The 27,778-nt window shown below is 41.4% G+C and overlaps 1 protein-coding gene across 3 annotated transcripts in view; it reads right to left on the bottom strand.

Annotated features, from left to right (window-relative positions):
* Hace1 (HECT domain and ankyrin repeat containing E3 ubiquitin protein ligase 1) overlaps positions 1 to 13,687 on the bottom strand; it is a 125,648-nt gene extending 111,961 nt beyond the window's left edge. The window contains exons 1-4 of one of the 3 annotated variants that reach the window (XM_021175364.3): positions 13,085 to 13,687; positions 5,628 to 5,682; positions 4,497 to 4,586; positions 3,685 to 3,789 (exon numbers count right to left, since the gene is read on the bottom strand). In XM_021175364.3, the coding sequence (XP_021031023.1) occupies positions 3,685 to 3,789; positions 4,497 to 4,586; positions 5,628 to 5,682; positions 13,085 to 13,160 (326 nt within the window). In that variant the 5' untranslated portion in view covers positions 13,161 to 13,687. Of the gene's footprint in view, positions 1 to 3,684; positions 3,790 to 4,496; positions 4,587 to 5,627; positions 5,683 to 8,024; positions 8,048 to 12,834; positions 12,901 to 13,084 lie in introns of those variants that run through there. The other 2 variants (XM_029482603.2, XM_029482604.2) reach the window with 2 other exon arrangements.
* Between the last annotated feature and the right edge of the window lie 14,091 nt (positions 13,688 to 27,778).

Genomic DNA, 27,778 nt, shown 5'->3' with positions numbered 1-27,778 from the left:
CACGGGCCTTACCTCGTCACCTCAGCACATGGGTCTATATCAGCTGACATCACTCTGCCAATCAGCCCAAGTTTGCTGAAGCAGCAAAAAGCCACAGCACACCAACAGAAGTGTTTTGGTGCATTTCTTTACAGAGTCCTGACAAATCGAGCTCAACTACAGCGCAGACCAATTCATGTTGTTAGCGAAGAATCCTTCATCACGTGTCCTTTCACATGCTTGCTTTAGCAGAACAACCTTTTCATTTGTATCTGCTTCAGCAAAATGTTTCTACACGAGTCTGCCTTACCCTTTCACCCGTGTCCACTCCAGGAAAACACTCCTTCACAGGTCTGCCCTCACAGTTTTATTTTTAAAAACTAGACATAATCATGTCTAGGTGAGATGAAAAGGATCCACTTATTGGCACATAGCATGATCCTGAACAGAAAGTCAATATGGGGGAAAGGGGGCAATGTTCTGTTTTTTCCACAGAATGCTGCAGGAGGATGCTAGCTTCCAATGTGACAGGCTGACCTGTGAGTTCCTGAGTGCCCTGACAAGAAAACTGTGTTGGGCGCACAGAGAAAGAGGAATCAGGGAGAGCAGCCACTTGCAAACAAGATGAAGAAACTTCCTATCTCCGCCATGGGCTACAGCAAGGAGTGCAGACCTGGTGTCAACTTGGGGACAACTAAAACTGATGACTCGTGAGGCAGAGGGACTGCTACAGAGTATTGGACAAGATTTCATCAGAGACACTGTTTTTGGCCATTCAGTCCAACTCCCCTATAGCTGTAAAAGCTTGTGTACCTCACCCATATGCTATATTATTAGATAATTTTAAGACTTAGGATCACCAATCTTGGCAAGTCTTTTCATATTCATTGTAATTCTTGTCAATTAACTAATTGTGTAGATCATAATTTAGATAAGGAATCTGCTGTTATGATTTTGTTAAAGAGACCTGCTTATGTTTCGCTGCCTGTAGAGTTAGGAAATGATCCTTGGTTTAAAATTCTGGGAATGCAAACTTTGAAAAGATATCTACCACAGCTTTAGATCAGCAGCTGCATACTGCTCATTTTGTTAATGATAAGCATAGGAATATTTCCATAGCTTTGTCAGAGCAACATATTATAGATAAAAAATTGGAGGCAAAGGTTAATGTCTTAGAAGTAGTAGTCTTAGCAATAGGACAGGATATAGCAAATATTAAGGCTAGAAAGGCAAAAATTTCAGATATTAGCAAAAGTCACTTGGACACATGGAACATTGATGAATTGGCCAGAGATTTAAAAAATAACTTAAGTGCACTGATCCCATGGATTGGGTTCAATATATAATCCTACTTGCTATTATTATTGGCATTACTTTATTAGTAATTGTTGTTTCCACTCATCTTTAGAATACTTCTAAGATCTGTAGCTACAACAAGCAGGACATTCTGGAACTTTGGCTGAAAAATAAAACGAAAGGGGCAGAATGCTACACACACTCCAGTGAAAGTCTGCTTGGTAGGCAGAGAGGCCTGAAAGCACTCACGAAGCAAAGAGTTTCAGAGAAACTCAACCTCCTGGAACCTTGACATTCTCGTAACCCGTATACTCATACCCTATCCCCACGTTAGTCTGGTGTATGGATCCACGTGCTCTCTTTTAGTATTATTTTATTATAAGTGCCTTTAAAGATTGAATTCTGACATAGGTAAGCCTCCACCAGTGTTCCAACGTCCTAGAAAATGCTTGAAGCTGAGGAGCTTGGAAGAGCAGGTGAAACTAACTAGGCATTACTAAGAACGGAGCTAGACAGAATAGCTCAGGGCTAGTCTGCAGAGTGATTACTTAGGACAGTAGACAGTCTCACCCAAACAAGGGAATACACAGTGGCCTAGCTAATAGGTGGGTTTACCATGAAAGAGCCAGGGAATCCCACTGAGATAGGAATCTTCTCTACAGCCAGGTATAGCAGGGTATATTGCATATTAGAAGCAAGTTGGTGAATTCTTCTGACAAATGGAGATTCTCCACAGATACTTTAAAGTTACACTCATACAAGAATTTATCAAGGCCCAGGAAATAGGAGGTTTGTAGTATTGCATTATTCATGCCAGAGCAGAACCTGGTACTAGCTTTCACAAGGCTCAAAGGAGTAGCACAAATTGTGAATAGGGTGTGAAATCCTTACCTGTCATTAGCTGACCCTAGGCAAGACTGCTTTATCTTTACTGTAAATATTACCTGGTTCCTGTCAGTCCTTTTGAAGTCATCCTTTGTTTTGTGTCAGGTAACTTCAATGTACTTTGCCTGCTGTGACATGCTACCCCTTTATTTTCTATAATATATAAGACTGGTGTTCACTTTGTGGCATTACATTCAGATTCTACACAACCTCTTGTGTTGATTTTGTCTGTCATTCACCAACTCCTTGTCCATCTGCAACCAGAGACCAAAGAGGCTCTGCAGCACAGCAACACACCATCCAACACAACTGACTTTCCAAAGAGCCCTTAAGTTTCCACTTCAATCTGCCCTGGGGGTGGCACAACCAACAGCAGGATGGATCCCACCACAGCAATCATTAATCAAGAAAAGGTCCCAGAGACGCGTGCCTACATGCCAATACCATTGAAGCATTTCCCCAAGTGAAGTTCTCTCTCCAAATGACCTTAGCTGGGTCAAGTTCACAAAGATCTAACCAACATACAGGACAAAGGCAAAGAGATGTAACATTTGAAACATGTGGCAGAAAAAGACAAGAAACACCATAAACAGCCCAGAAGGGCTTAAAATAGCACACAATAACAATGATATTGGCCAATAATGATCAGAAATATCAGGAATAGGCAAACAGATATACCTAGTATGCCATCCCTAAGTTTTCTCATTTTGGAAACACTAGTATTGTCAGTTTGGTTGTTTTGTTAAACACATTCACTTAGAAAGTTTTTCACACAGCTGTGCTTGTGAGATCTAGAATCACCTAGAAGTCTCTGGCCATGCCTCTGGGGGGTTATCTTGATTTCACTACTTGCTGTGGGCATGCCAAACCAATCCCTGATTGAAATCCTGGCCAACCCAAGTAGAGGAAGGGGAGTAGTGGGAGCAGTGGGAGCAGCAGCAGCAGCCTCCACCGCCACCTAGAAATATTAGTCATACAATTCACTCTTGAACAACTACTGTAATATATTAATAATTTAACTCCACTAATAATATAAACTAGACAAGTAGTTTATATTATATTATATTATATAATTGTATAACATATTATATATTATATTACCATATATTAACTACTATATATTAACTATTATATAATGTTATATATTATATATAATTATATAGCAAGTACTTTATATTATACTATAAGCCAAGGAATGTAAAGATTAACAGAGAAAGAAACAAGAAAATCATAGACTGTCATTATATCCAAATAATAATAAATCTCCACTTACAAAAGAAAAACTATCAGAAAAATTCAATAAATTATTAAGTATAACCATCATTTGCAAATTTAATAAAATTATCTGAGACCAATTTTAAAGAGAAAAGTAGACAAATATCCTTAAAAGACTAAAAATAGTTAAAAAAAAAATCAACTTTGTAATTTTTCTCAAGATAAATGTTGGGAAGAAAAAAAGATCAAGAATGAGTTCCTTGGAAGCTTCCAGGCCTGATAATGCATCATCATGAAAACAAAGCTTACCCATTTCTAGCAGCGAGATGAAGGGGTGTACAGCCTGAAATATCTTGATAGTTAGGGTTTGCGCCTTTCTTCAACAGAAGAACCAAGCATTCCACAGATCCACAGCTAGAACAATATAAAAGACAACCAGATACATTCAACAAACAGCCATAGTACACAAAATTAAAAAACAAACAAAATCTATCAAACACTATTTTTTAAGGTCCTAATTTACCTACCATTTAACTCATAACAAAAATGAACTACCCCAACCTTCAAAATGTTAAATTCTACTATGAACGCAAGTTCAAATAAAGTAAAATAAACAATTAGTTTCTGAAAGAAACCAAACAATACTCTTGACTTTCCGGCTTTCCAGGAGCTAGCTAATCATGAACAATTAGCTGCAACACTCACACCTAAATCCTGAAAGGAAGACTGGTGGTATCAGTCAGTGTCAGACTATGGATAAAGAGATACTCCCATCCAGGTAAGCAGTATAAAACTGCTGGGTCCACAGGCATCCACCATGTCCATTTTATCCCTCACGGTGGTAATAAGGTAAAAGAAATGTTGGTGAATACACACGCTACACATATCTAGACAACCCCTAAGCCTCACCTAAAGCAAGCTATGAACACATGAACTGGAGACATGAATTCCATATCAAGGCTAACAATTTATGAAGAGCACAGCACATCAAGGGCTAAACAGGACACGGCAGCCTTAGCTGCCAGCTCTCATCTTTCCCCATACCTGCCGCAAGGCAATGGATACAAAGCTTCCAACCCTTACTCTAGACGGAAGTGTAATGTGAACTATTTCAGGCTTACTTTGCAGCAATGTGAAGCAAGCTTCTCTTCACACGTCCGAATGCATAATTGACATCAAATTTTGAATTTGATAGGAGTTCAGAAACAGACCTATAGCCCCCAAAAAGTGAAAAGAACTGATGATATATAAGTAATAAAAATATTTTTTAAATGTAGTAAATCAAGGCAAGAGCTCTTTTACAACAGTTATTAATTCCAACAGTTATCTATCTGAAGAATGACAGTCAATACAACACTGTTCAAAAATCAGCAAAGAGGGTGGGAGGTACTTGGGAGGAAGAGAGGAAGGGGAGGGGGGAAGAGGGGCAGAATCAGGTATGGGAGGAGATGGAAAAGATGTAGAGGGTCAGGAAATTGAACAGGGGTCTGGAGCAATGGGGGATGGGGAACTTGGGGTAGCAGCCAGAAAGTCCCAGATGCCAGGAAAGCAAGAGCCTCCCAGGACCCCATGAGGACATTAGCTGAAATATCCCACAAAGCGGAGATCATATCCAGAGGTTAGACATGGCCCCTGGTTGAGGGATGGGGCCACCCTCCCATCTCCAAAATTTTAATACAGAATTGCACCTGTCTAAAGGAAATACAGGGACAAAGAGTGGAACAGAGACTGAAGAAAAAAGGCCATCCAGAGACTGCCCCACCTGGGGATTCATCCCACATGAAGACACCAAACCCAGACACTATTGCTGATGCCAAGAAGTGCTTGCTGACAGAAGCCTGATACAGCTGTCTCCTGAGAGGCTTTGCCAGATCTTGACCAATACAGATGCGGATGCCCACAGCCAACCATCGGACTGGGAACAGGGACCCCAAGGAAGCAGTTAGGGGAAGGACTGAAGGAGCCAAAGCGGCCTTATCTGGCATCAATGGGAAGGGAGGTTCTTGATCCTATGAAGGCTTGCTGCCCCAGTATAGAGGCATGTTAGGGTGGTGAGGCTGGAGTGGATATGTGAGTGAGTGGGGGAGCACCCTCATAGAAGCAGGGTAAGGAGTGATAGGATGGGGGTTTGCAGGGGGGAAACCAGGAAAGGAAAGAACATTTGAAATGTAAACAAATAAAATATCCAATTTTTTCAAAATCAGCAAAGCAAAGCATAATAGCACAAACCTAAGAAGCAAGTGCCTCCTCACCTGTGCTGATCGGCCATCACCATTGGCATTAGTGTGTAAACAGCAGTCTCATTATCTGAGTAAAAAAATGAACATAAACAGAATTCAAGAATCTCCTGCTTTTACAATAAGTGATACAAACAATTAGTTTTTTCCAGCTGTACATAGAAGTGAAAAGGTCCAACAGGCACAACACCAAACACACTGCAAATTCCATGACAACACAGGATTTCTCATCTCCTTTGCTGTTTATGCCTCCTACACTGCCATAGAAAAGCTTAGCCTGTGGGTATAAGACAAAACTGGAGAGCTAGTCTCTCCTGGACTTTAACAAGTGACACTTGATTTCCACATGTTTTATTATTTAAGAATAATTAGAGAAATTCTTAAGAAATTAAGGAAATGTTAACACCCCAATTTTAAATATTAGGACATTAAAAGATATGTATGTGCTACAATAATTCTAAAATCTTAACTATATGCTAGGTTTGGTGGCTCTACCCACCAAGTATCACAGTACTCTAGAGGGGGAGGCAAAAGGAATGTTACACAGTTCCAGACCAGCCTCTGTAACACCTTTTCTCCTCCCCCACCCCCCAATCACCCCCCCAAAAAAGAGGGAAAAGGGTATTTTAAGAGACAGCAGTAAAGATGGTAAAAGAACAAACATCATATGAAAATGAAAGGACGAACACTGGCAAAGGATAGGCTTAGCAGGGATGAACAGCAGGGAGATGGGGGGGGGGGGCAAAGAGGGAAGGGGGAGGCAAACAAAACCAAGTATGTGTGAAAACAGAAAAAAATAAATAGAAAGATGAAGAGAAAGCTGTCTCGGGGCTAAAGAATGTCTGATGCTCGAGGGAAGAACCAGCATCTGGATCCTGGTACCCATGTCAGGCAGCTCACAGCTACAATAGCTCCAACTCATCTGACTTCTTCTTCTTCTTCTTCTTCTGACCCTCCTGGCCACCCAAACACATATACAATCGCACACTCATACAGACACCGACAGACAGACAGACAGACAGACGAATATCTTTACTAAGAAAGAAACCTGAACTATACACTTACTGCTTTACATTCTTAAGACTTATATTCATATGTTTCTAGATAAAGGTACAAACAATGTGCCTCAAAAGTTAAACATCAACATCTGCGGGGCTGGGAAGAGGTCTCTGTGGGCGAGAGCAGCTGCTGCACAAGCATGAGGATCTGAGTTCTGAGCACCGACACCCATAGACGTGCACCGGGAACCCTGCCACTATTAGACGCGCAGACAGCTACCAAGACTTGCCGTCTACCCATCCAGTCTAGCCTCCAGGTCCAATGGGAGACTCTTATCTCACAGAAACAGGGTGGAAGACAGTGGCCTCTGTGCAGATACAACACACACACACACACAGAGTCAGTATCTGAGATGCCACATTGCGTTTATGTTGTGTTTCAGCCTGTGTTTTGAACTTATTTCTTTTTTTACATTACTAACAGTATCATGTTTTTTAGAGATTCTACTCAGCCTTTATAACACTGAGGCTTATACCAAAGTATCTCCTAAAAACTACAATGGAAAAAGAATAAATTTACAGTAAATACCCCAGCACCTAGCACTTTAATGGACTGATAATAGGTAATATCATTAGAAATAACTCCTACAATCCACAGAAAAGGCCATACTCCCCAAAATGTGTGACCTCTCACTCGGATCATCAGAAGACACCTGACAAAACCAAGCGAGACCACAAAATATATGAGCAGTCCCCCTTACAGTGATCAGAAGACGCACTAGGGAGACTAAAGAACCCAACTAAATGTGATGAGTATCCTGTAGTACATGCTAAAGCAGATGACAGTGGGAAAGCTAGAACGCTCATCGACTCTGCAGTGTAGTTCACAGTGGTATTGTGCACATGTTAATTTCTTAGATTTGATAACTGTACTACGGTAGTACCAGATGCTGAAAGCTGGATTTCCTATAAGCCTAAAACAGCCAAAAATGACTTTTGTTTACGATACATATTTTTCTCACTGTGATAAAAACAAACACACAGACCATTAGCCATTTTCAAGTAAACCATTCATTACTAGTGACAATATTCACATGGTTGTGCAACAGAGTTCAAACTATTTCTAGAAGTTTTTGGAGATATTAAGTCTTTTTGTTTGTTTTTTGTTTTGTTTTGTTTTGCTTTGTTTTTTGTTTGTTTGTAATAGGGTTTCTCTGTGTAACAGCCCTGGCTATCCTGGAACTCTCTAGGTAGACCAGGCTCGCTGTGAATTCAGAGATAGGCCTGTGTCTACCTCCCAAGTGCTGGGACTAAAGGCATGCACCACCACACCAAGCCTGAGACATTAAATCTTGAGAGATGAATCAGCTAAACATAATGTGCTGACCATAAATACTGACTTTAACAAACCAACCTGAAGAGCTGAGATGCTGGCCATAGTAGACTGCTTACATAGCATGAGAGAAGCCCTGTGATCCTGGCTTTGATCCCCAGCTCTAACACACATTTTTGAAAGAAAGAAAAATAAGTATGCACGGGTTAAGAACAATTAAGAAAAAAACAAGGAGAAGACTGCTAACTGTATTGATGCTGATAGTGGTATTATGATTATGTTTAAAAAATATGTGTTAAGAAATATAGGACTGAGTTATATATAGTAAACTTATTACCATTTCATTACTTTACTATTTGTGAGTATAAACATGAAAACCAATTGTTAATCAACATTTCCAAATTCAGTATGTGGATATAATTCTTCAACTACAAATAATACTTTAATAATCAAAACATATTATCTTTCTTTTGGGGGATGTGGGTGAGACTGGATCTCAACAGGCTGGCCTTGAATTCTTTCTGTGTAACTAAAGCCAGTAAGGCATCTCCATATATAAGAGATCTTTTATAGCACAACTGCCTTATAGTATAGACACTATGATCCCTATTTTGGCCCTAAAAAGCCAGCTGTGTAGTGTTGGCATTTAAGTGACTGATTCCAGAGCCCCAACAATACAGGTTACATAATAGCCAGTGTCCCCTCTACACAACACCAAACCGTCTATAATCCTCTCTTAACATATGCATTATAGTCTAATTATTTTATCCATTTCTTTAAAATGCTGATTGTATTTCAGTAAACTGTTGTCTCTAACTACCAACTGGCCATTATCAAGACTGAAAATACTGTCCTAAGTTTCTACTGACACCATGGCATTCTTTCTCACATTACCTACTTAGAGCTTCTAAACCATGACAATCCCAAACCTCATAACCAACTGTCAGAAACAGGTAATACCTGTACTTGTGAACCTAAATGCTTTAATCATGACAGTACAAGCCTAGCAGGACGGCACACCTACAATCTCAGCATTTGAAAGGCTGAGTCAAGAGGATTTGCCTTGAGTTTGGAACCAACCTATAGTACCAGGCTGGCCACAGCTACACAATGACTCTGTCTCAAGAAAACAAAACAAAGCACACAACTTAAGTAAGCATTAGTGAGCATCAAAACATTTGCACTAATTATATTTATATTAAAATTTGGATAGGGATCTCATATTTTTAAGTTTTACCAAACTTATAAAGGTATAGATCACAACCAGGCATGGTACCTCACAACTTTAATCCTATCCAGCACTAAGGAGGCAGGAACAGGTAGATATCTGTTGAGTTTGAGGCCATCCTGGTCTATATAGAGTCCCAGGACATCCAGGGCTACATTTAGTGACCCTATGTCTCTCAAACAAGATAGATATGGATAGACAGAAGGATGGATGGACAAACAGATGATAGATCACAAACATTAAATGTAAGGATAATAAAAATAACAACTGTAAAGTTAAAATAAGACTATCAAAGGGCTGCTCTTTCAGAGGATGCAGGCTCAACTCAATTCCTAGCACCCACATGGTGAGTCACACACTCTCTAACTCCAGATGCAAGCGATCTGACACCCTCTTCTGTCCTCCACCAGCACTAAAGTGTAGAATATACATATATTTAAGCAAAAATACCCATATGCATAAACTGATTTTTAATTTTTAAAAAAAATTTTTTTTTGGTTTTTTTTGAGACAGGGTTTCTCTGTATAGCCCTGGCTGTCTTGGAACTCACTTTGTAGACCAGGCTGGCCTCGAACTCAGAAATCCACCTGCCTCTGCCTCCCGAGTGCTGGGATTAAAGGTGTGCGCCACCACGCCCGGTTAATTAAAAATTCTTAAGGGACTAAGAAATACTATACTAAGAATATTTGTTCTCAGATACTTCCTTCTCCACATTCACAAAGATACCTTGAAAAGTGGAAATAGAACACTTTCTAAGGATGGGAAAATCAGATAGGTTGGCTACTTTTATTAACACGGTTTTAGAACTAAATTACTCAACAGAAGACTATATGACCAAAGTGTTCCTACTCCTGTACATTCATTTCCTCTTCAAACCTAGGGTATTTTTTTCCTTAAGCAGTCTTGAATCAAAGTTGTATATCAGAGCCCTCCACTCGAATCCCTTCTTTGTATTTGTCCTCCTTCACTCCCTGGCAGGATTTGGGTTTTCGTTCCAGGATTTTTCTGCAGCATTTGTCCAGCATGAACCTGGTGATCCCACCTTGCTAGGGTGAGTGGCCACAGACAGCTGAGCCATTAGCCTTTCCTCACTGCACCATGCAGGCCACACCTTCCTTCCTGTAGACCTGGACTCCTTTTACCAATCTGCGGGCCTCTGTAATGTCCTCATACAGTCTGACCTTCACCATCCTTTCAAACAGGCACAGACAGAACATCAGACTTCTGTCTCAGCTCTCTGAAAAGTGGGAAAGATGTATCTTCCTCCACACGTGAAAAGGACACTGAGAGGCTTTTTACAGATCCTGCTTTGGTCAAAAGTCACGATGAACTTCAATTTGACTGCTGCTCCAGCAATGACCACAAAACGGGAAAGATGTGCTGTTGCTGCTGTTGTTGTTGTTGTTACTGTTGCTGTTGTTTTTAAAGCTGGAAGTTATTCTGACCATGAATCAAATACATATGCTAAAAAGCACTCGAATTCTATCCTATTAAACAAACTACCTTCAATGTAAACCTAACAGTTTAGTTTTCTCCACATAGTGTACAATACACATGAGCCTTCTAAAACTCGGAGAGGACACATCTCTGACATAATTTCTTTGCCTTCCCCTCCTTTTCTTTCATACTCTGTTATCCCTGCGCGTTGTCCACATCACTCACTGGTAACATAAGGGGCTCTCTCAGTATCCCAGTCAGTACATCAAGTATCTACTTATTAGTGCTATACAACAATGTTAATTTTAGTGTAAAAGCTGATTAGAAACATACTTTAACAATTTATTCTAATTATAATTAGATATTTATTGACTGCTAAATTCTAACAAAGAAAAAATGGTTATTTCTTAATTTTAGAAAGATCTCAGCACTTCTGTTCAGTCTTTTTTATTATTATAAAAATATAATAATAATAATAATATTCCAAAGCATGCTTGTGAAGGCCAGAGGACTACGCTGTGGAGTCAGTTCTCTCTTTCTGTCTCTACATGAGGTCTAGGGATCAAAGTCAGGTGGCCAGGTCTGGGGAGGGGCACGCCCCTTAACACGCTGACCTGGCTCATCAGCTTCTCTGTTCAGCCTTAAAGTACAACCACAATAATTTGTATTTTTAGAATTCACTGAGCCTGATGATCTACCTCAAAGAGCCAAACTAAGAGAATTCAAAGGTTCATCAAAACAAAGGTAAATTCAAAGAACAAAATGAACAAATTCACCATAATCAAATGAAGATTTGTAATCAAAGAGATGTGAGCAATATGCCATTTTTGCCTAGCAACAAGAGGAAACACTTAATTTTTAATTGTAATACTTAAGTCTCCCAGCACTCAGACTGCTGACCAGAACTTCCCAAAGACTAGGTTAAGAAACTGATAATTAAGGTCTTTTAAATGTCGGTTGTATAATTAAATCCTGCTCATCTTCTAGGAACGAACCCTAAGGAAACAGAAGACTAAGTCTTAAGGACAAAGCTGTTCTTAATAAAATCAGTAAAGACATTAAAATTTTAAAAAGCAAGTTTTTGTTTCATTCATCCTACCAAGTCCTGCCAAATCATTAACTACATTTATGGATACACATCCACGATGTTTTCTAAACACAAAACAAGACACTGTATGAAAAACGTTAGGTAAAAATGCAAAAAGATTGTTTACTATTGTGAATAGAATGACAGATTTTTCTTTATTTTTATTATCAAATCTTTCTATAATTAAAATATACAAAATATATAAATACATTTAAATATAAAATGTTTAAAACCAGGAAATATTATCAAAGCCTTTTATAGCATATTTATGCAAAATGCCAGATATAAGTTAACAATACAAATAGCAATGTCAATAACCTATGCACACAGCCCTCATCAGCTGTTACCAATAGATAGCATGACATCAGAAAATATGTAAAAGCAGCCCCTAGTGAAAAGATTCACAGAGGAAATAAAGAAAAAGTTGAAGCTGACGTTTACTTCCTGAAACTAGATTGTTCTAAATTGTTTCATTCTAGCAAAGTAACAAATAAAAAAAAAAAAAATTCAGAAACAGTTGCCACAAATTTTCTCTATTCAGAATCATAAAGAATAAAACTTTTCCAAAAAAAAAAAAAAAGTATCCCCAAACTCACAAACTCCACATTTCTTTTCATCACTCTCCTTAGCTAACTAAAACGAAGTTGTTTTTGTTTTTTTTTTTTTTTTTTTTGGGGGGGGAGGTGTTGAGGTGGAATAAAGCAAACTGAGCAGAGCAAGGTAGGCGAATGCCTAGAATCCAAATTCTTGGAAGGCTGAGGCAGGAGGCTCTAAAGTTTGCAGCCAGCCTGGGTTGCAAACCTAACTGCCTTGTCTCACCGCCACTAAAATTAGTCCGACTTCACAAGGCACCAAACAACGCCCCCCAGCCCCGCCCCACCTCCTCTATTTGGAGTTTGCCAAAGCAAAAGTTCGAAACAGAGCTTTTATTCCGGTGTGAATTCACCCCCACCCCAGTTCTCACCCAGCCCACTCAACACAAGTCTGCAGGACTAAACGATGGAGGCAGGCAAGCCTACAGCAGGAATGCCTGCTACACCGACAGAGCTGCACAAGCACCTGTCTGGTGGCTGACAACCTTTGTCTGGTGCCAAAACCGAGAGGCGCCCTGCATTTCAAATAAATCCTAGCCCGCCTACCTCACTCCAGCTTAAGCAAACCCAGCACGTCCCCAGTCCGCGCCCGGGCGAGGCGCCACCGCATCCTTTCCCAGTGCGGGGGCCCGGACCCCGCGGAAAGCATTTCCGCTCGGACCGAACCCCACCGGACAGCCCGTCCCCGTCCCCGCCCCCGCCCCCGCCCCCGCCGGCCGCGCCCCCGCGCCTCCCGCCGACTCCCCCCGCCCGCCAGCCTCAGAAAAGTGCAGCGCGCGTTCTCCGGGCGCCTCACCCTCGGGCAGCTCCACGGTGCGCGCGCGGCGCAGCGAGCGCGTCAGACGGTTGAGCTGCTCCATCGCTCTCTCCATCCTCGGCGCGGCCTCCGCGAAGCCCCCGCCGCGCCCGCGGCCTCCGCGACCCGCGCCCTACATCCCCGCACAGGCCGGGAGAAGGAGCGAGCTCGCTGCGGCCGGCGCCCGGGAACGCTAGGATGCTAAGCCGAGTCAGTCCGCCGCACCGACGGCTGCCAACCAGACCGCGCTGGGGTGGGCACCAGCCGCCGCCTCCGCTCGCTCGCGCCTTTCCTGCCGCGGCCCCGCTTCCCTCCTGGGCTCGCGAAGCCTTCTGGGAACTGTAGTTTCGAGCTGGCTGGGCCGCATTCCCCGACGGAGCCACGCCTCTATGGCTTCTATGTGGAGATCTGTAGTTAGACTGAGCAATTTGTGGAAATACTTTGTGGGCTTTCACGCGCCCTCACGTTCTTCCCTCCAGAGTTGTATGAGAGCATCCTCCCTCGGTTCTAACACACCCCAGTAAAGCAGATTAGAGAATTTCAGTTATTCCTAAATTCATCACCACCAAGCTAAAATAGATGTACTTTTTATAAACAAATGCCTTAACTATCCTGCTTACAAATGTAAATTTTGAACAGTAATAAAACTCAAGTTCGAAAGCAAAATGTATAGGTTTTTTTTTTCCTTTATTGTGACTTGTTTCTCTTGCTGAGTACATTTCTAAGAACAGGGACACAGCTCTATCGTATGCCCTGTCATAGATCCCTGTACTTAGCACAGAACATGATGCCAACTCCAAACTTTGAGGAAGATCTAAGTGACAAACAGGAAAAACAAATGTTAATTTGGTAAAATGCAATCTCAGTTCCCATGGCAGGCCCCAGTGGGGGAATCAAAGACTTTAACTTCATGAGTATTAACAAGTCATAGAAAAACAGAAGTGTCCAAGCTGGGCATGACAATAAATAGGTTATCCCCAGCACAAGAAGCAGAGACAGATGGGTCCTGAGTTTGAGGTTAGCCAGCACACACAATGGGATGACAGAGGTATGAGCTTTGAGCCTACTACATGCAGCCCAGGCTAGCTTTGCATTTGATGTGTAGCTAAAACGGCTACATTCTTTGTCTCTACCTCGCCAGGGCTAGGATCTGTACTGCAGCTCTGAAGGGAAAGACATCCCCTTCACAAGTGTTACAGCTCTGCTCAGGGCTGCAGGAGGGGGAAGTTTTCCCAATACAGTGTAGCAGTTCTCTGCTCTAGGAGGGGATGCTCCAGTGAAAGGGTTACATCTCTACTAGAGAGGTATCCTGGCAATCCGGAGCCAAAGAATAGCACAAAGTCACATCACACACAAAACCTCACACAAGAGGCTTAGTAGAAAGGCAAAACCCAAGAGAGTGGCTGCCACTGCTCCGATGAAAAGCAACAGGGAACTGAGCAGAGGCAGAGCTTATATAGGCTCATATATTTATCTTATGTAGGAATGTTGGGGCTTATATAGGCTCATATATTTATCTTATGTAGGAATGTGGGGGCTTGGAGGTGGAGCTTTCCAAGCTGAGCTTGGGTGAGAGCAGCGATTGGTGGGTTTTCCTCTTCAGGGATTGGTGGGTCTTCTTGTTCAGGGGTTGGTGGGTTTGCCGGTTGTAGGTCTTCTTGCTCAGGGATTGGTGGGTTTTCTTAATCCTTTAGTCCACACTCACTACCAGTCCTGGTAGACACAAAACCTCAATTATGACAAAAATGGTTTACTAAAATTTAAGTTGGAGTTAGAACAATGGCTCTACAGCTAAAAGCACTGGCGGCTTTTCCAGATAACCAGATTTGCTTTCCACATGGCAGCACAGGGCCATCTGTAATGCCAGTTCCAGGAGATCTATGCTCTAGTCTGGCCTCCAGGCACTGCATACTAATGGGGCACAGACATATAAGCAGGCAAACATGTAAAAACTTAAAAGAAGAAGAAAAAAAAAGATTCAGGGACTGGAAAGGTGGGTCAGAGGTAAAAACGTGTAAAACTTAAAAAAAGAAAAATAAAAAGATCCAGGGACTGGAAAGGTGGGTCAGAGGTAAAAAGCATGTTCTGCTCTTGCAAAGTTTGGTCCCCAGCACCCACACCTGGTACCCCAAAAGCTAATGTAGTACAGCTCTAGGGAATCAAACACACTTGGGTGTCCCTGCCCATGCAGAGAATACAGAATCAAGAGTAAAATATCTGGGCCTGGAGAGATGGCTCAGCGGTTAAGAACACTGAATGCTCTTCCGAAGGTCCTGAGTTATAATCCCAGCAACCACATGGTGGCTCACAACCATCTGTAATGAGATCTCGTGCCCTTTTCTGGTGTGTCTGAAGACAGCTACAGTGTACTTATAAATAAATAAATCTTTTTTTAAAAAAAATCTTTTTGAAATAGTTTAAGGGGCTAAAGAACTGGCTCAGCAATCTAGAGCACTGGTGCTTGCTATTGCAGAGGACCCAGGTTTGTTCTCCAAAGCCCACATAGTGACTCGACTGTCCTTAGTGTCCGGACACTTAGATGATCTCTGCTGGCCTCTACAGGCATTGCATGCACATTGTACACTTACCAGCAAACAGAGCACTCACCCATACAATAAAAGTAATAAATCAAGACTTCAAAGAGGCAAACATTTAAAAATCGGAAGTGTGAATCAATCCAATCTGTGGTGAACATAAGAATGACGACTGAAAATGAAAAATTAAGGGAGGAGGCCTCTCTCGTCTATCATCACCAGCACTGAGAGATGCTGGAGTGCGTGAGAAACAAAGGAATGGAGATTCTCACCTTGTCTCTCAAAGAGGCAAAGCTTCCCTTGCAGTGAGCTCATCAGTGTAAGAGCGAATCTTGCCTGATCACCTCCTCTATAGAAAGAGATACTCTCTGACCTTTGTGAGGAGTCTAAAGAGGAAGAGGGTGGCTGGCATGGGTGTCCCTTCCCAGGGAGGTTCTAATCAGTTTCAGCCTACATGTGACAGTCACTTGTGCTACAGGCTCAAGGCAGAGCTTCATCATCTTTACTTAACCAGTTAGTTTGGATGAGACCCAAGCCTGTCTGGCAGGTTTAGAAAACTCAAAGCTTCAAACGAAGGACAAAGGCAATAGGCCAACCAAGGTGTTGCTCAAACTTTGCAACCTGGTATCAAGTGAGAATTTTCTGGCTCTGTGTCCTCCTTAAAACATCCAAAATGTCAGCTTCTTGTGGTGTGGTTGCTAGCTTAGAATGCTCAAGACCCAGGACTTCGTTTTCATTATACATACACACATACACACACACACACACACACAAATATGAAAAGATAGAAGGCTTGGTGCTTCAGAGTCCCTGGCTACCCTTGCAGAAAACCTAGATTCAGTACGCAGCATCACGTGGTGGTTCACAATCATCCATGACTTCACTTACAGGGGATTCAGCACATTCCATGAGCACTAGACACAAAGGCAGTGTATATACATACAAAAAAAAAATACCTAAACTAATAATGAACTTAAAAAATAAATAGAAGGAAAGGAAAGCCTGTTTTGGTGCCAGGTCTGATAAAACATGACCTACTGCCCTGGCGTGAGCCCAGAGGCTCCAGGCCAGTCTGGGCAACACAGTGGAAGCCTGTCTCGAAACAACCGGTAAGAAGGAAGGATTGCACTGTTACATCAAAGTTAGTCCCTCAACACTTATCTCTGACAAGATGCAATCATTCCATGGGCTTTATGCAGAACACTTCCAAAGTCCTCTAGGCATTAAGCCCAGACATAGATTATGTAAACAGGGGTAGACTCCAAGCTGACTTCATTGTAAGCACTGTTCCCCAAGTTGGTCACTATTTATTACATGACTGGGAAATACAGAAAAAAAAAAAAACTTACAGAAGAGTAGACTGGTAATTTGAAAATCTATAATATAGAGCAGTCGCCCACATAGCTCAGTTTGGAGTGTGTCTTAGTTAGGGTTTTACTACTGTGAACAGACACCATGACCAAGGCAACTCTTATAAGAACAACATTTAATTGGGGCTAGATTAGAGATTCAGAGGTTCACTCCATTATCATCAAGGCAGGAACATGGCAGCCTCCAGGCAGGCACGATGCAGGAGGAGCTGAGAGTGCTACATCTTCATCTGAAGGCTGCTAGGAGAATACTGGCTTCCAAGAAGCTAAGATGAGGGTCTTATAGCCCACAGTCACTGACACAACTACTCCAAAAGGCCATATTTACTCCCAACAAGGTCACACCTACTCAAACAAGGCCACACTTACTCAAACAAAGTCACACTTTCAAATAGTGCTACTGCCTGGGTCAAGCATATACAAACCATAACAGGTTATATGAATAGTATTGCAATAGGCTTATCACCTCTTTATCCAATTGAGAATCCAACAGTGATATAAATGCTCTGTAATCTACACAGTTCAAAGCACTACCTGTGATGGTTTGAATAGGTACTGCCTCCATAGATTCATGTGTTTGAATGCTTGGCCATAGGGAGTGATACTATTAGGATATGAGCCTTATTGGAAGAATTGTGTCACAATGGAGATCGGGCTTTGAGGTCAGAGATGTTCAAGATACACCCAGTATGAAACATATCCAGTCTCTTTCTGATACTTTTGGATAAAGATATAGAACTCTTGGTTTCTCCAGCATTATGTCTGCCTACACATTGCCATGCTTCTCACCATGGCAGCGTTTAAAACTGTAAGTCAGCCTCAATTAAATGTTTTTCCTTTATAAGAGTTGCCTGGTCATGGTGTCTCTTCACAGCAATAAACTAAGACAGTATATATAAGGAGAGATAGATAGATAGATAGATAGATAGATAGATAGATAGATAGATAGATAGACCAAAAATACAAACAAGAAAAAAGCCAGAACCTTCAACAAATGGTGTTGGTCAAAATGGATGACTGAATGTAGAAAAATTCAAACAGATTCATATTCATCATCCTGCACATATTCAGCTCCAAGTGGATCAAGACCTCAACTAGAACCACATACAATGAACCAAAGAGAAGAGAAAGAAAGGAACAGTCTTAAACTCATTGGCATAGAAAGAGACTTTCTGAACAGAACTTTGATAGCACGGGCACTAAGAAAAAAAATTAATAAATAAGGTCAGGTGGTATGGCAAACACCTTTAATCCTAACACTCAGGAGGCAGAGGAAGGCATATCTCTGTGCATTCAATTCAAGGCTAACCTGGTCTACAATAGTGAGACCCAGGACATCCAGGGTTTTATAGAAAGATACTCTCTTAGGAAAAAAAAAACAATTAATAAAAAGGAACCTCACGAAATCAAAAGGCTCGGCAAACAACACCATCATTTGGACATGGTAGCATGCTAGAGAATGGGAAGAGTTTTACCAACTAACATCCAATGGAAGGCCAAGATCTAATATTTGAAGAATAACAACAATAACAATTAGAACAAACCCTGGACATCAGAAAACAAATACCCAGGTCTAAAATGAGATACAGAATTAAAGAGAGAGTTCTTAAACTGGGGATATGGATTAAGGGAAACACTTGTCATTGCTGGTGGGAATACAAACTTACACAGCCACTGTGAGTAGTCATGATAACCAGATGGTGGTCCTCGGGAAGCTAGGAACACATCTACATCAATATCAAACTGAACAACTCTTGGGCATATACCCAAAGGACTGTAGCCTACTTTAGAGGCAACTGCTCACCCATGTTCATTCCTGCTCTACTCGTAATACACAGAAATTGGAAACAGAGTAAACATTATCCACTAACAGGTGAATGGATAATGAAAATATGGTACATTAACACCATGAAATATTATTTGGCTTAACAAAAAACATCAAATAACAAAATTTACAAGTTAATGGAGCTAGAAAAAAAAATCATCCTGAATGAAGTATGCAGCGGCAAATAGTTAACTCCTCTGGCTCCCAGAGGGTCACATGCATTTTCTCTGCACCAACCCAAGAGTTCTGGATTCACAAACGAAAGACATACACCAGCTAATTTTCATATACCTTGACTATCTCAATGGCTGGGCACTTTTAAACCTCCCCACCACCGCTAGCACACACTCCCCTCCAGTAAGTCTGAGTTAACATCTTTTAAAATCTGTATTTCTTTTTTTTTTGTATTTATTTTTTATATATTTTTTATTACGTATTTTCCTCAATTACATTTCCAATGCTATTAAAATCTGTATTTCATGTCTGCTATCCCAGACCCGAGAGCCACTTTCCCAGAATCTTACATGTTAGTGGACCTTTAAGTCTGTTTTCCTTGCTCCCGTCCTGTTCTTGTCCCTTTGGGTCCCTTGCCGGCTCAATTTAAAAGTCCCACCAATGTCTCCCTGTCCAGTCATCGGCTGTATGCCAATTCTTTATTTCCAGTCAAAGCCCGCTCAGGGCACAGGGACCCTCAGCATCTGGAAGTGGGGCTTTTGGGAGCCGAAATAAGACAAAGCATTAGAACCAATCCCCAACAGAAGTAACCCAGATACAAAAAGACCAATATCATATCACTCTCTTATACATGGATGTTAGTTCTTAAGCCCTGATAGACATGCTACAATATGGATAGCCTTGTAGATTAGGTATAAAGGAAAAGGAGGGAGGGGATCTTCTAAGGAAGGAGAGATAGAATATATAGTTATAGAGAGACATGCTGAGGGGGAGCAGTACAGGAACAAGGGGATTAAACAGGGAGGGGAAAGCAAAGAGGTAAGGGAGAGGAAACGGGAGGACAACAAACACTAAGGGACAGCTGAGGGGTTATATGGAAACATAGGTTTCTAAGAAGCAGTACCTCATAAAGTTGCAAAGTTTCTTCAAGGCAAAAGACACCGTCAATAAGACAAAAAGACCACCAACAGATTGGGAAAGGATCTTTACCTATCCTAAATCAGATAGGGGACTAATATCCAATATATATAAAGAACTCAAGAAGGTAGACTCCAGAAAATCAAATAACTGCATTAAAAAATGGGGCTCAGAACTGAACAAAGAATTCTCACCTGAGGAATACCGAATGACTGAGAAGCACCTGAAAAAATGTTCAACATCCTTAATCATCAGAAAAATGTAAATCAAAACAACCCTGAGATTCCACCTCACACCAGTCAGAATGGCTAAGATCAAAAATTCAGGTGACAGCAGATGCTGGCAAGGATATGGAGAAAGAGGAGCACTCCTCCATTGTTGGTGGGATTGGAAGCTTGTACAACCACTCTGGAAATCAGTCTGGCGGTTCCTCAGAAAATTGGACATTGTACTACCGGAGGATCCAGCAATACCTCTCCTGGGCATATATCCAGAAGATGTCCCAACCGGTAAGAAGAACACATGCTCCACTATGTTCATAGCAGCCTTATTTTTAATAGCCAGAAGCTGGAAAGAACCCAGATGCCCCTCAACAGAGGAATGGATACAGAAAATGTGGTACATTTACACAATGGAGTACTACTCAGCTATTAAAAAAGAATGAATTTATGAAATTCCTAGGCAAATGGATGGACCTGGAGGGCATCATCCTGAGTGAGGAAACCCAATCACAAAGGAACTCACACAATATGTACTCACTGATAAGTGGATATTAGCCCAAAAACTTAGGATACCCATGATATAAGATACAATTTGCTAAACACATGAAACTCAAGAAGAACGAAGACCAAAGTGTGGACACTGTACCCCTTCTTAGAATTGGGAACAAAACACCCATGAAAGGAGTTACAGAGACAAAGTTTGGAACTGTGACGAAAGGATGGACCATCTAGAGACTGCTCTATTGTTGGAAACAGCACCTACATAACTCACTGAACATGAAGAAGTTGAGCTGGTGCCTACTTAGAACCTTGTTCCCTACAGAATAGTATTCATGGTGTTGGAAGGTGCTCTTCACACTAACAAAGGACAAAGGTAACCACCAACCCAACTACAAACTCTGCAATCTACAATCTGACCTGACCTGACCACAGGATATGCTGGTACAGTGGTGGCACAAAAGTTGTGGGAGTTAGCAACCCCTTCTGATTGGATTTAAGGCCCATTCCATGAGACTTAACCCATCACTGAGACTGCTCAGGTAGCCAAAACCTGAGACTAGAAACTAGGGAAAAACTAAATACTATTATTCTGCTAAAGGAGCATAGCAATCAAATGATCCCTAATAATATTCTGCTACACTCGTGGATCGCTGCCTTGCTCACACATCAGCAACGAAGCTTCTTCCTACAGTAGATGGGAGCACAGAGACTCACAACTGGACAATGTGCAGAGAGTTTTAGAACTTGAAACATTCAGTCCTAAATGGGATAACTTTATCAAACCCCTCCTCTCAGGCCTCAAGGATGAGAGCACAGGAGGAGGTAGGAAGATTGGAAGAGTCAGAGACGACGGATGGCACCAAGTAAACGATGTCTTTTAGACACCTCAGGACTGATGTTTATGACCTCACAGACTGTGGCAGCAGTATATATGGCTAGTACAGGCTCAAGCCAGAAGGGGTCCCAGTGCGGGGGGTGGGGGGGAGCGGAGGTGGACACGAGCTCTCATCTCAAACCAAGAAGCTATCTCCCATTGACAGCCATTTGCCAAAGAAAAATTAGTTTTCTCCAATGAGAGTCTCACTAGGGGGTGTTAACCATGCTCATTGGTAGACCACACACCCCACAAGTAGACAGCCAACACAAAATAAACTCAAAAGTACTTTTGTGGACTATTTGTTTCATATGACTTTGTTTGGGCATGGCTTTTGTCATACTGTTCTTTGTTTGTATACTACAGTTTCCAATTTTGTTCATAGGCTGTGTGTGTGTGTGTGTGTATTTCTTGTGCATTGCCTTTATTTTCTTAGTTTGATTTGTTTCAAGTATTTGCTTGCATGTTTGAGAGAGAGAGAAAGAGAGAGAGAGATTGATTCTGTTTGAAAAACATATCTAGCCCAGTACTGGGAAGAAAAGGTGGACACTAAAGTCCCACTCACAACCAAGAAAGCTATTTGCAATTGATGTCATCTACAAAGGGGTAATCTTTTTTTTTTTCAAAGAAATATAACAAGGTATTTATATATCCTCTCCCTCCCCACTGCAGGGCAGGTCTTATGCTCAGAAGTACTTGGTCACCACCAACAACAACAACAAAATGGATTCCATGCTTTTTTTGCATTTATTTATACATTAATTTTTATTAATTATATAATATATCATATACAAATTATGCATTTTCATAATGTCTTTTTCCATTAACTAATTTATTTATTCATTTACATCGTGATCAATGCACCTTTTCAAGTCTCCCCCCCTCACAGAGCATGGAGTCCCTCACCATCCCTTTCTACTCTGAGAGAGTGGGCTCCTTCTGCCACTATCCCTCCAACCTGGTGCATTAAGTCTCTGCAGGGCCCTTTCGGTCAGCGCCAGCTCCGGGTCACCTTGGGCACAAACTTGGTGGACTGTCCCATGGTCCCCAGAGGACTCCCCATGCAATCTTAGGAACACAGGTGAGTGGAACACAACATCTGTTCCAAATCAATCTTGATGGGCCTGTGACAGCAGGAGCAAGGACACAGGAGCCCTGCCTGACCAGCGACAAGAGTTCCTCCTGATTGATGCTGGTATACCTTGGTTTCAAACACACCAGACAGCCCCGTGGTCCCCAGAGGAGACACCACTTCCAGGCGCTGTAACACGCCCAGGATCTTAGGATTCCGGGATCCCAGGATAACAGGAGCTTGGTCACACCAGGATCTCTGGGTCTCAGAGGAAGCTTGACTGCCAAGAACTCTGACACACCCAGAATCTCAGGTTCACAGGAGCCCAGAATCACAGGATCACAGAGAAAGCTGGACTCTGAGGAGTTCTGACTCAACCGGGATTGAAGGAAAGACAGCCTGCAATCAGATATATTGAGGGCAGCAAGCACTTGAGATAATCAGATGACAGGAGGAAAGCATAAGAACAGAAGCAACAGAAACCAAGGTTACTTGGTATCATAAGAACCAAACTCTCCCACCATAGCAAGCCCAGGATACAACATCACACCAGAAAAATGGATCTAAAAATCACTTCTCATGATGATGATGGAGAACTTTAAGAAGGAAATAAATAACTCCCTTAAAGAAATACAAGAGGCCCGCTCTGGGTCACCTTGAGCACAAGTCTGTACCACGGTTCCCCAGAGGACTCTCCACATGATCTTTGGATCACTGCTGAGTGGAACACAACATCAGTTCCAATCCAATCATGCAGGACCTGAGCCAGCAGCAGGGGAACAGAAAACCTGCTTAACCAGGGGCACAAGTCCCCTCCTGCAGGCACCAGCTCCAGGTCACTTTGGGTATGAATCAGAGGACACCACCAAGGTTCCCAGAAGACTCTCCATGCAATCTTAGGATCAGTGGAACACAACATCTCTTCCAAACTAATTGTGTCGGGCCTGTCACAGCAGGAGCAAGGACATAGGAGCCCTGCCTGAACAGAGGCTCGGGTTCCTTCTGATCTGAATTGGTTTACCTTGGTTTCAAACAGACCAACAGCTCCACGGTCCTCAGAAAGGACACCACTTCCAGACACGCCCAGGATCTTACCATAACAGGATCCCAGGATAACAGGAGCTTGGTCACACCAGGATTTCAGGCTCTCAGAGGAAGCTTGACTGCCAAGAACTCTGACACCCAGAATCTTGGGTTCACAGGAGCCTGCAATCAAAGGATCACAGAGAAAGCTGTACTCTGAGGAGTCCTGAATCAACTGGGTTTATAGGAAGGATAGGCTCCAATCAGATATACTGAGGGCAGCAAGCACTTGAGATAATCAGATGGCAAGAGGCAAGCGTAAGAATAGCAGCAACAGAAACCAAGGTTACTTGGCATCATCAGAAACAAATTCTCCCACCATTGCAAGTCCAGAATACACCATCACACCAGAAAAGCAAGACATGAATCTAAAATTACTTCTCATGATGATTATAAAGGACTAAAGAGGGAAATACAGGAAACACAGGTAAACACTAGAAGCCCTTAAAGAGAAAACACAAAAATCCCTTAGAGAGTTACAGGAAAACACTACCAAACAGGTGAAAGAATTGAACAAAACCATCGAGGACCTAAAATTGGAAGTAGAAACAATAAAGAAATCACAAAGGGAGACAACTATGGAGATAGGAATCCTAGGAAAGAAATCAGGAAGCATAGATGCAAGCATCAGCAACAGAATACAAGAAATGGAAGAGACAATCTCAGGTGCAGAAGATTCCTTGAAAACATGGACACAACAATTAAAGAAAATGCAAAATACAAAAAGATTCTAAATCAAATTATCCAGGAAATCCAGGACACAATGAGAAGAACAAACCTAAGAATAATAGGTATAGATGAGAATGAAGATTTTCAACTTAAAGGACCAGTAAATATCTTAAACAAAATTATAGAAGAAAACTTCCCTAACCTAAAGAAAGAGATGTCCATGAAGATACAAGAAGCCTACAGAACTCCACATAAATTGGACCAGAAAAGAAATTCCTCCCAACACATAATAATCAGAACAACAAATGCACTAAAGATAGAATATTAAAAGCAGTAAGAGAAAAATGTCAGGTAACATATAAAGGAAGACCTATCAGAATTACACCAGACTTCTCACCAGAGACTATGAAAGCCAGAAGATCCTGGACAGATGTTATACAGAACCTAAGAGAACACAAATGCCAGCCCAGGCTACTACACCCAGCCAAACTCTCAATTACCATAGATGGAGAAACCAAAGTATTCCATGATAAAAACAAATTCACACAATATCATTCCATGAATACAGCCCTTCAAAGGATAATAAAGGGAAAACACCATCAATCACTAGGACAGAAATTATGCCCTAGAAAAAGCAAGAAAGTAATCCTTCAACAAACCTAAAAGAAGACAGCCACAAGAACAGAATCCCAATTCTAACAACAAAAATAACAGGAAGCAACAATTACTTATCTTTAATATCTCTCTTTTTTTAAAGTAAAGTCTCTTTTTTAAAGCTGTCTTACAATATTATGAGTATGAGAGAAAAAAAAGAGGAAGATAAATAACCACAGTATCATGTTTATTTCCCATAGTCATGCTATGAGTCCCTCAAAATTGTTTCATAAGAAATTCTGTTATTATGAAGTTGAGGAAGAATAGAAAGTAAAGGAGAGCAACAGTGGCATCTGGAACTATAACTAAAGGATTTTGAGCTCTGGAATCTGGTCAGTGCATTCCATATAGCTTATTTCTCTTTATTTACTTAATAGTCTCCACTTTGTCAATTACCAGTTTGTTTTCTAGAAAACAAAAAGTACAGCCTTTATGTCAGTTTTACCTGGGAGAATTGAACAAAAAAATGTAGTAATATGTGTTTGAAGTGGATCACCTAATTATGTTATTTATTTATTTTGTATTAGATATTTTCTTTTTATACATTTCAAATGCTATCCCGAAGGTTCCCTATACCCTCCCTCTGCCCAGCTCCCCTACCCACCCACTCCCACTTCTTAGCTCTGGCATTTCGCTGTACTGGGGCATATAAAGTTTGCAATTCCAAGGGGCCTCTCTTCCCACTGATGGCCAACTAGGCCATCTTCTGCTACACATGCAGCTAGAGATACATGCTCTGGGGGTACTGGTTAGTTCATATTGTTGTTTCACCTATAGGGTTACACACCCCTTCAGCCCCTTGGGTGCTTTCTCTAGCTTCTCCATTGGGGGCCCTGTGTTCCATCATATAGATAACTATGATCATCCACTTCTATATATGCCAGGCACTGGCAGAACCTCATACAAGATAGCTATAACAGGGTCCCTTCAGCAAAATCTTTCTGGCATATACAATAGTGTCTGGGTTTGGTGGCTGATTATGGGATGGATCGCCTGGTAGGGTAGTCTCTGGATAATCTGTCTTTTCGTCTTAACTCCAAACTTTGTCTCTGTAACTCCTTCCATGGGTATTTTGTTCCCTATTCTAAGGAGGAATGAAGTATCCACCCATTGGTCTTCCCTCTTCTTGATTTTCTTGTGTTTTGCAAATTGTATCTTAGATATTCTATATTTCTGGGCTAATATCCACTTATCAGTGAGTGCATATCTAATGACTTCGTTTGTGATTGGGTTACCTCACTAAGGATGATATCCTCCAGATACATCCATTTCTCCAAGAATTTCATAAATCTATTGTTTTTAGTAGCTGAGTAGTACTCCATTGTGTAAATGTAACACATTTTCTGAATCCATTCTTCTGTTGAGGGACATCTGGGTTTTTTCCAGCTTAGTAGGGAAAACCCTCGAAGACATGGGCACAGAGGAAAAATTCCTAAACAAAACAGCAATGGCTGGCGCTGTAAGATCAAGAATTGACAAATGGGACCTCATAAAATTGCAAAACTTCTGTAAGGCAAAAAGACACTGTCAATAAGACAAAAAGGCCACCAACAGATTGGGAAACGATCTTTATCAATACTAAATATAATAGGGTACTATAATATCCAATATATACAAAGAGCTCAAGAAGCTGGACTCCAGAAATTCAAATAACCCCGTTAAAAATGGGGTTCAGAGTTAAACAAAGAATTCTCAACTGAGGAAAATCAAAGGGCTGAGAAGCACCTGAAAAAATGTTCAACATCCTTGATCATCAGGGAAATGCAAATCAAAACAACCCTGAGATTTCACCTCACACCAGTCAGAATGTCTAAGATCAAAAATTCAGGTGACTACAGATGCTGGCGAGGATGTGGAGAAAAAGGAACACTCCTCCACTGCTGGCAGGATTGCAAGCTTGTACAATCACTCTGGAAGTCAGTCTGGAGGTTCCTCAGAAAATTGAATATAATACTACCGGAAGATCCAGCACTACCTCTCCTGGGTATATACCCAGAAGAAATTCCAACTGGTAATAAGAACATATGCTTCACTATGTTCATCCTTAATATCTCTTAATATCAATGGACTCAATTCCCCAATAAAAAGACATAAACTAACAAACTGGCTACACAAAGAGGACCCAACTTTTTGCTGCTTACAGGACATCCATCTCAGGGAAAAGGACAGACACTACCTCAAAATGAAAGGCCGGAAAACAATTTTCCAAGCAAATGGTCTGAAGAAACAAGCTAGAGTAGCCATTCTAATATCTAGTAAAGTTGACTTTCAACCCAAAAAAGACAAGGAGGGGCACTTCATACTCATGAAAGGTAAAATTTTCCAAGATGAACTCTCAATTCTGAATATATATGCCCCAAATGCAAGGGTCACTACATTCATTAAAGAAACTTTAGTAAAGCTCAAAGCACACATTGCACCTCACACAATAATAGTGGGAGATTTCAACACCCTACTCTCATCAATGGACAGATACTGGAAACAGAAACTAAACAGAGACACATTGAAACTAAAAGAAGTTATGAAACAAATGGATTTAACAGATATCTACAGAACATTTTATCCTAAGACATAAGGATATAACTTCTTCTCAGCACCTCACGGGACCTTCTCCAAAACTGAGCATATAATTGGTCATAAAACAGGCCTCATTAGATACAAAAATATTGAAATTGTCCCATGCATCCTATCAGATCACCATGGACTAGAGCTGATCTTCAATAACAACGTAAATAAGAGAAAGCCAACATTCACGGGGAAGCTGAACAACACTTTACTCAATGATACCTTGGTCAAGGA

This window comes from Mus caroli, unplaced genomic scaffold (assembly GCF_978045245.1).
Source record: "Mus caroli unplaced genomic scaffold, Mus_caroli_1 scaffold_9, whole genome shotgun sequence".
NCBI lineage: Eukaryota > Metazoa > Chordata > Mammalia > Rodentia > Muridae > Mus > Mus caroli.
The sequence above is the reverse complement of the archived record's forward strand: the minus strand, read 5'-3'. Positions and strand labels throughout refer to the sequence as shown.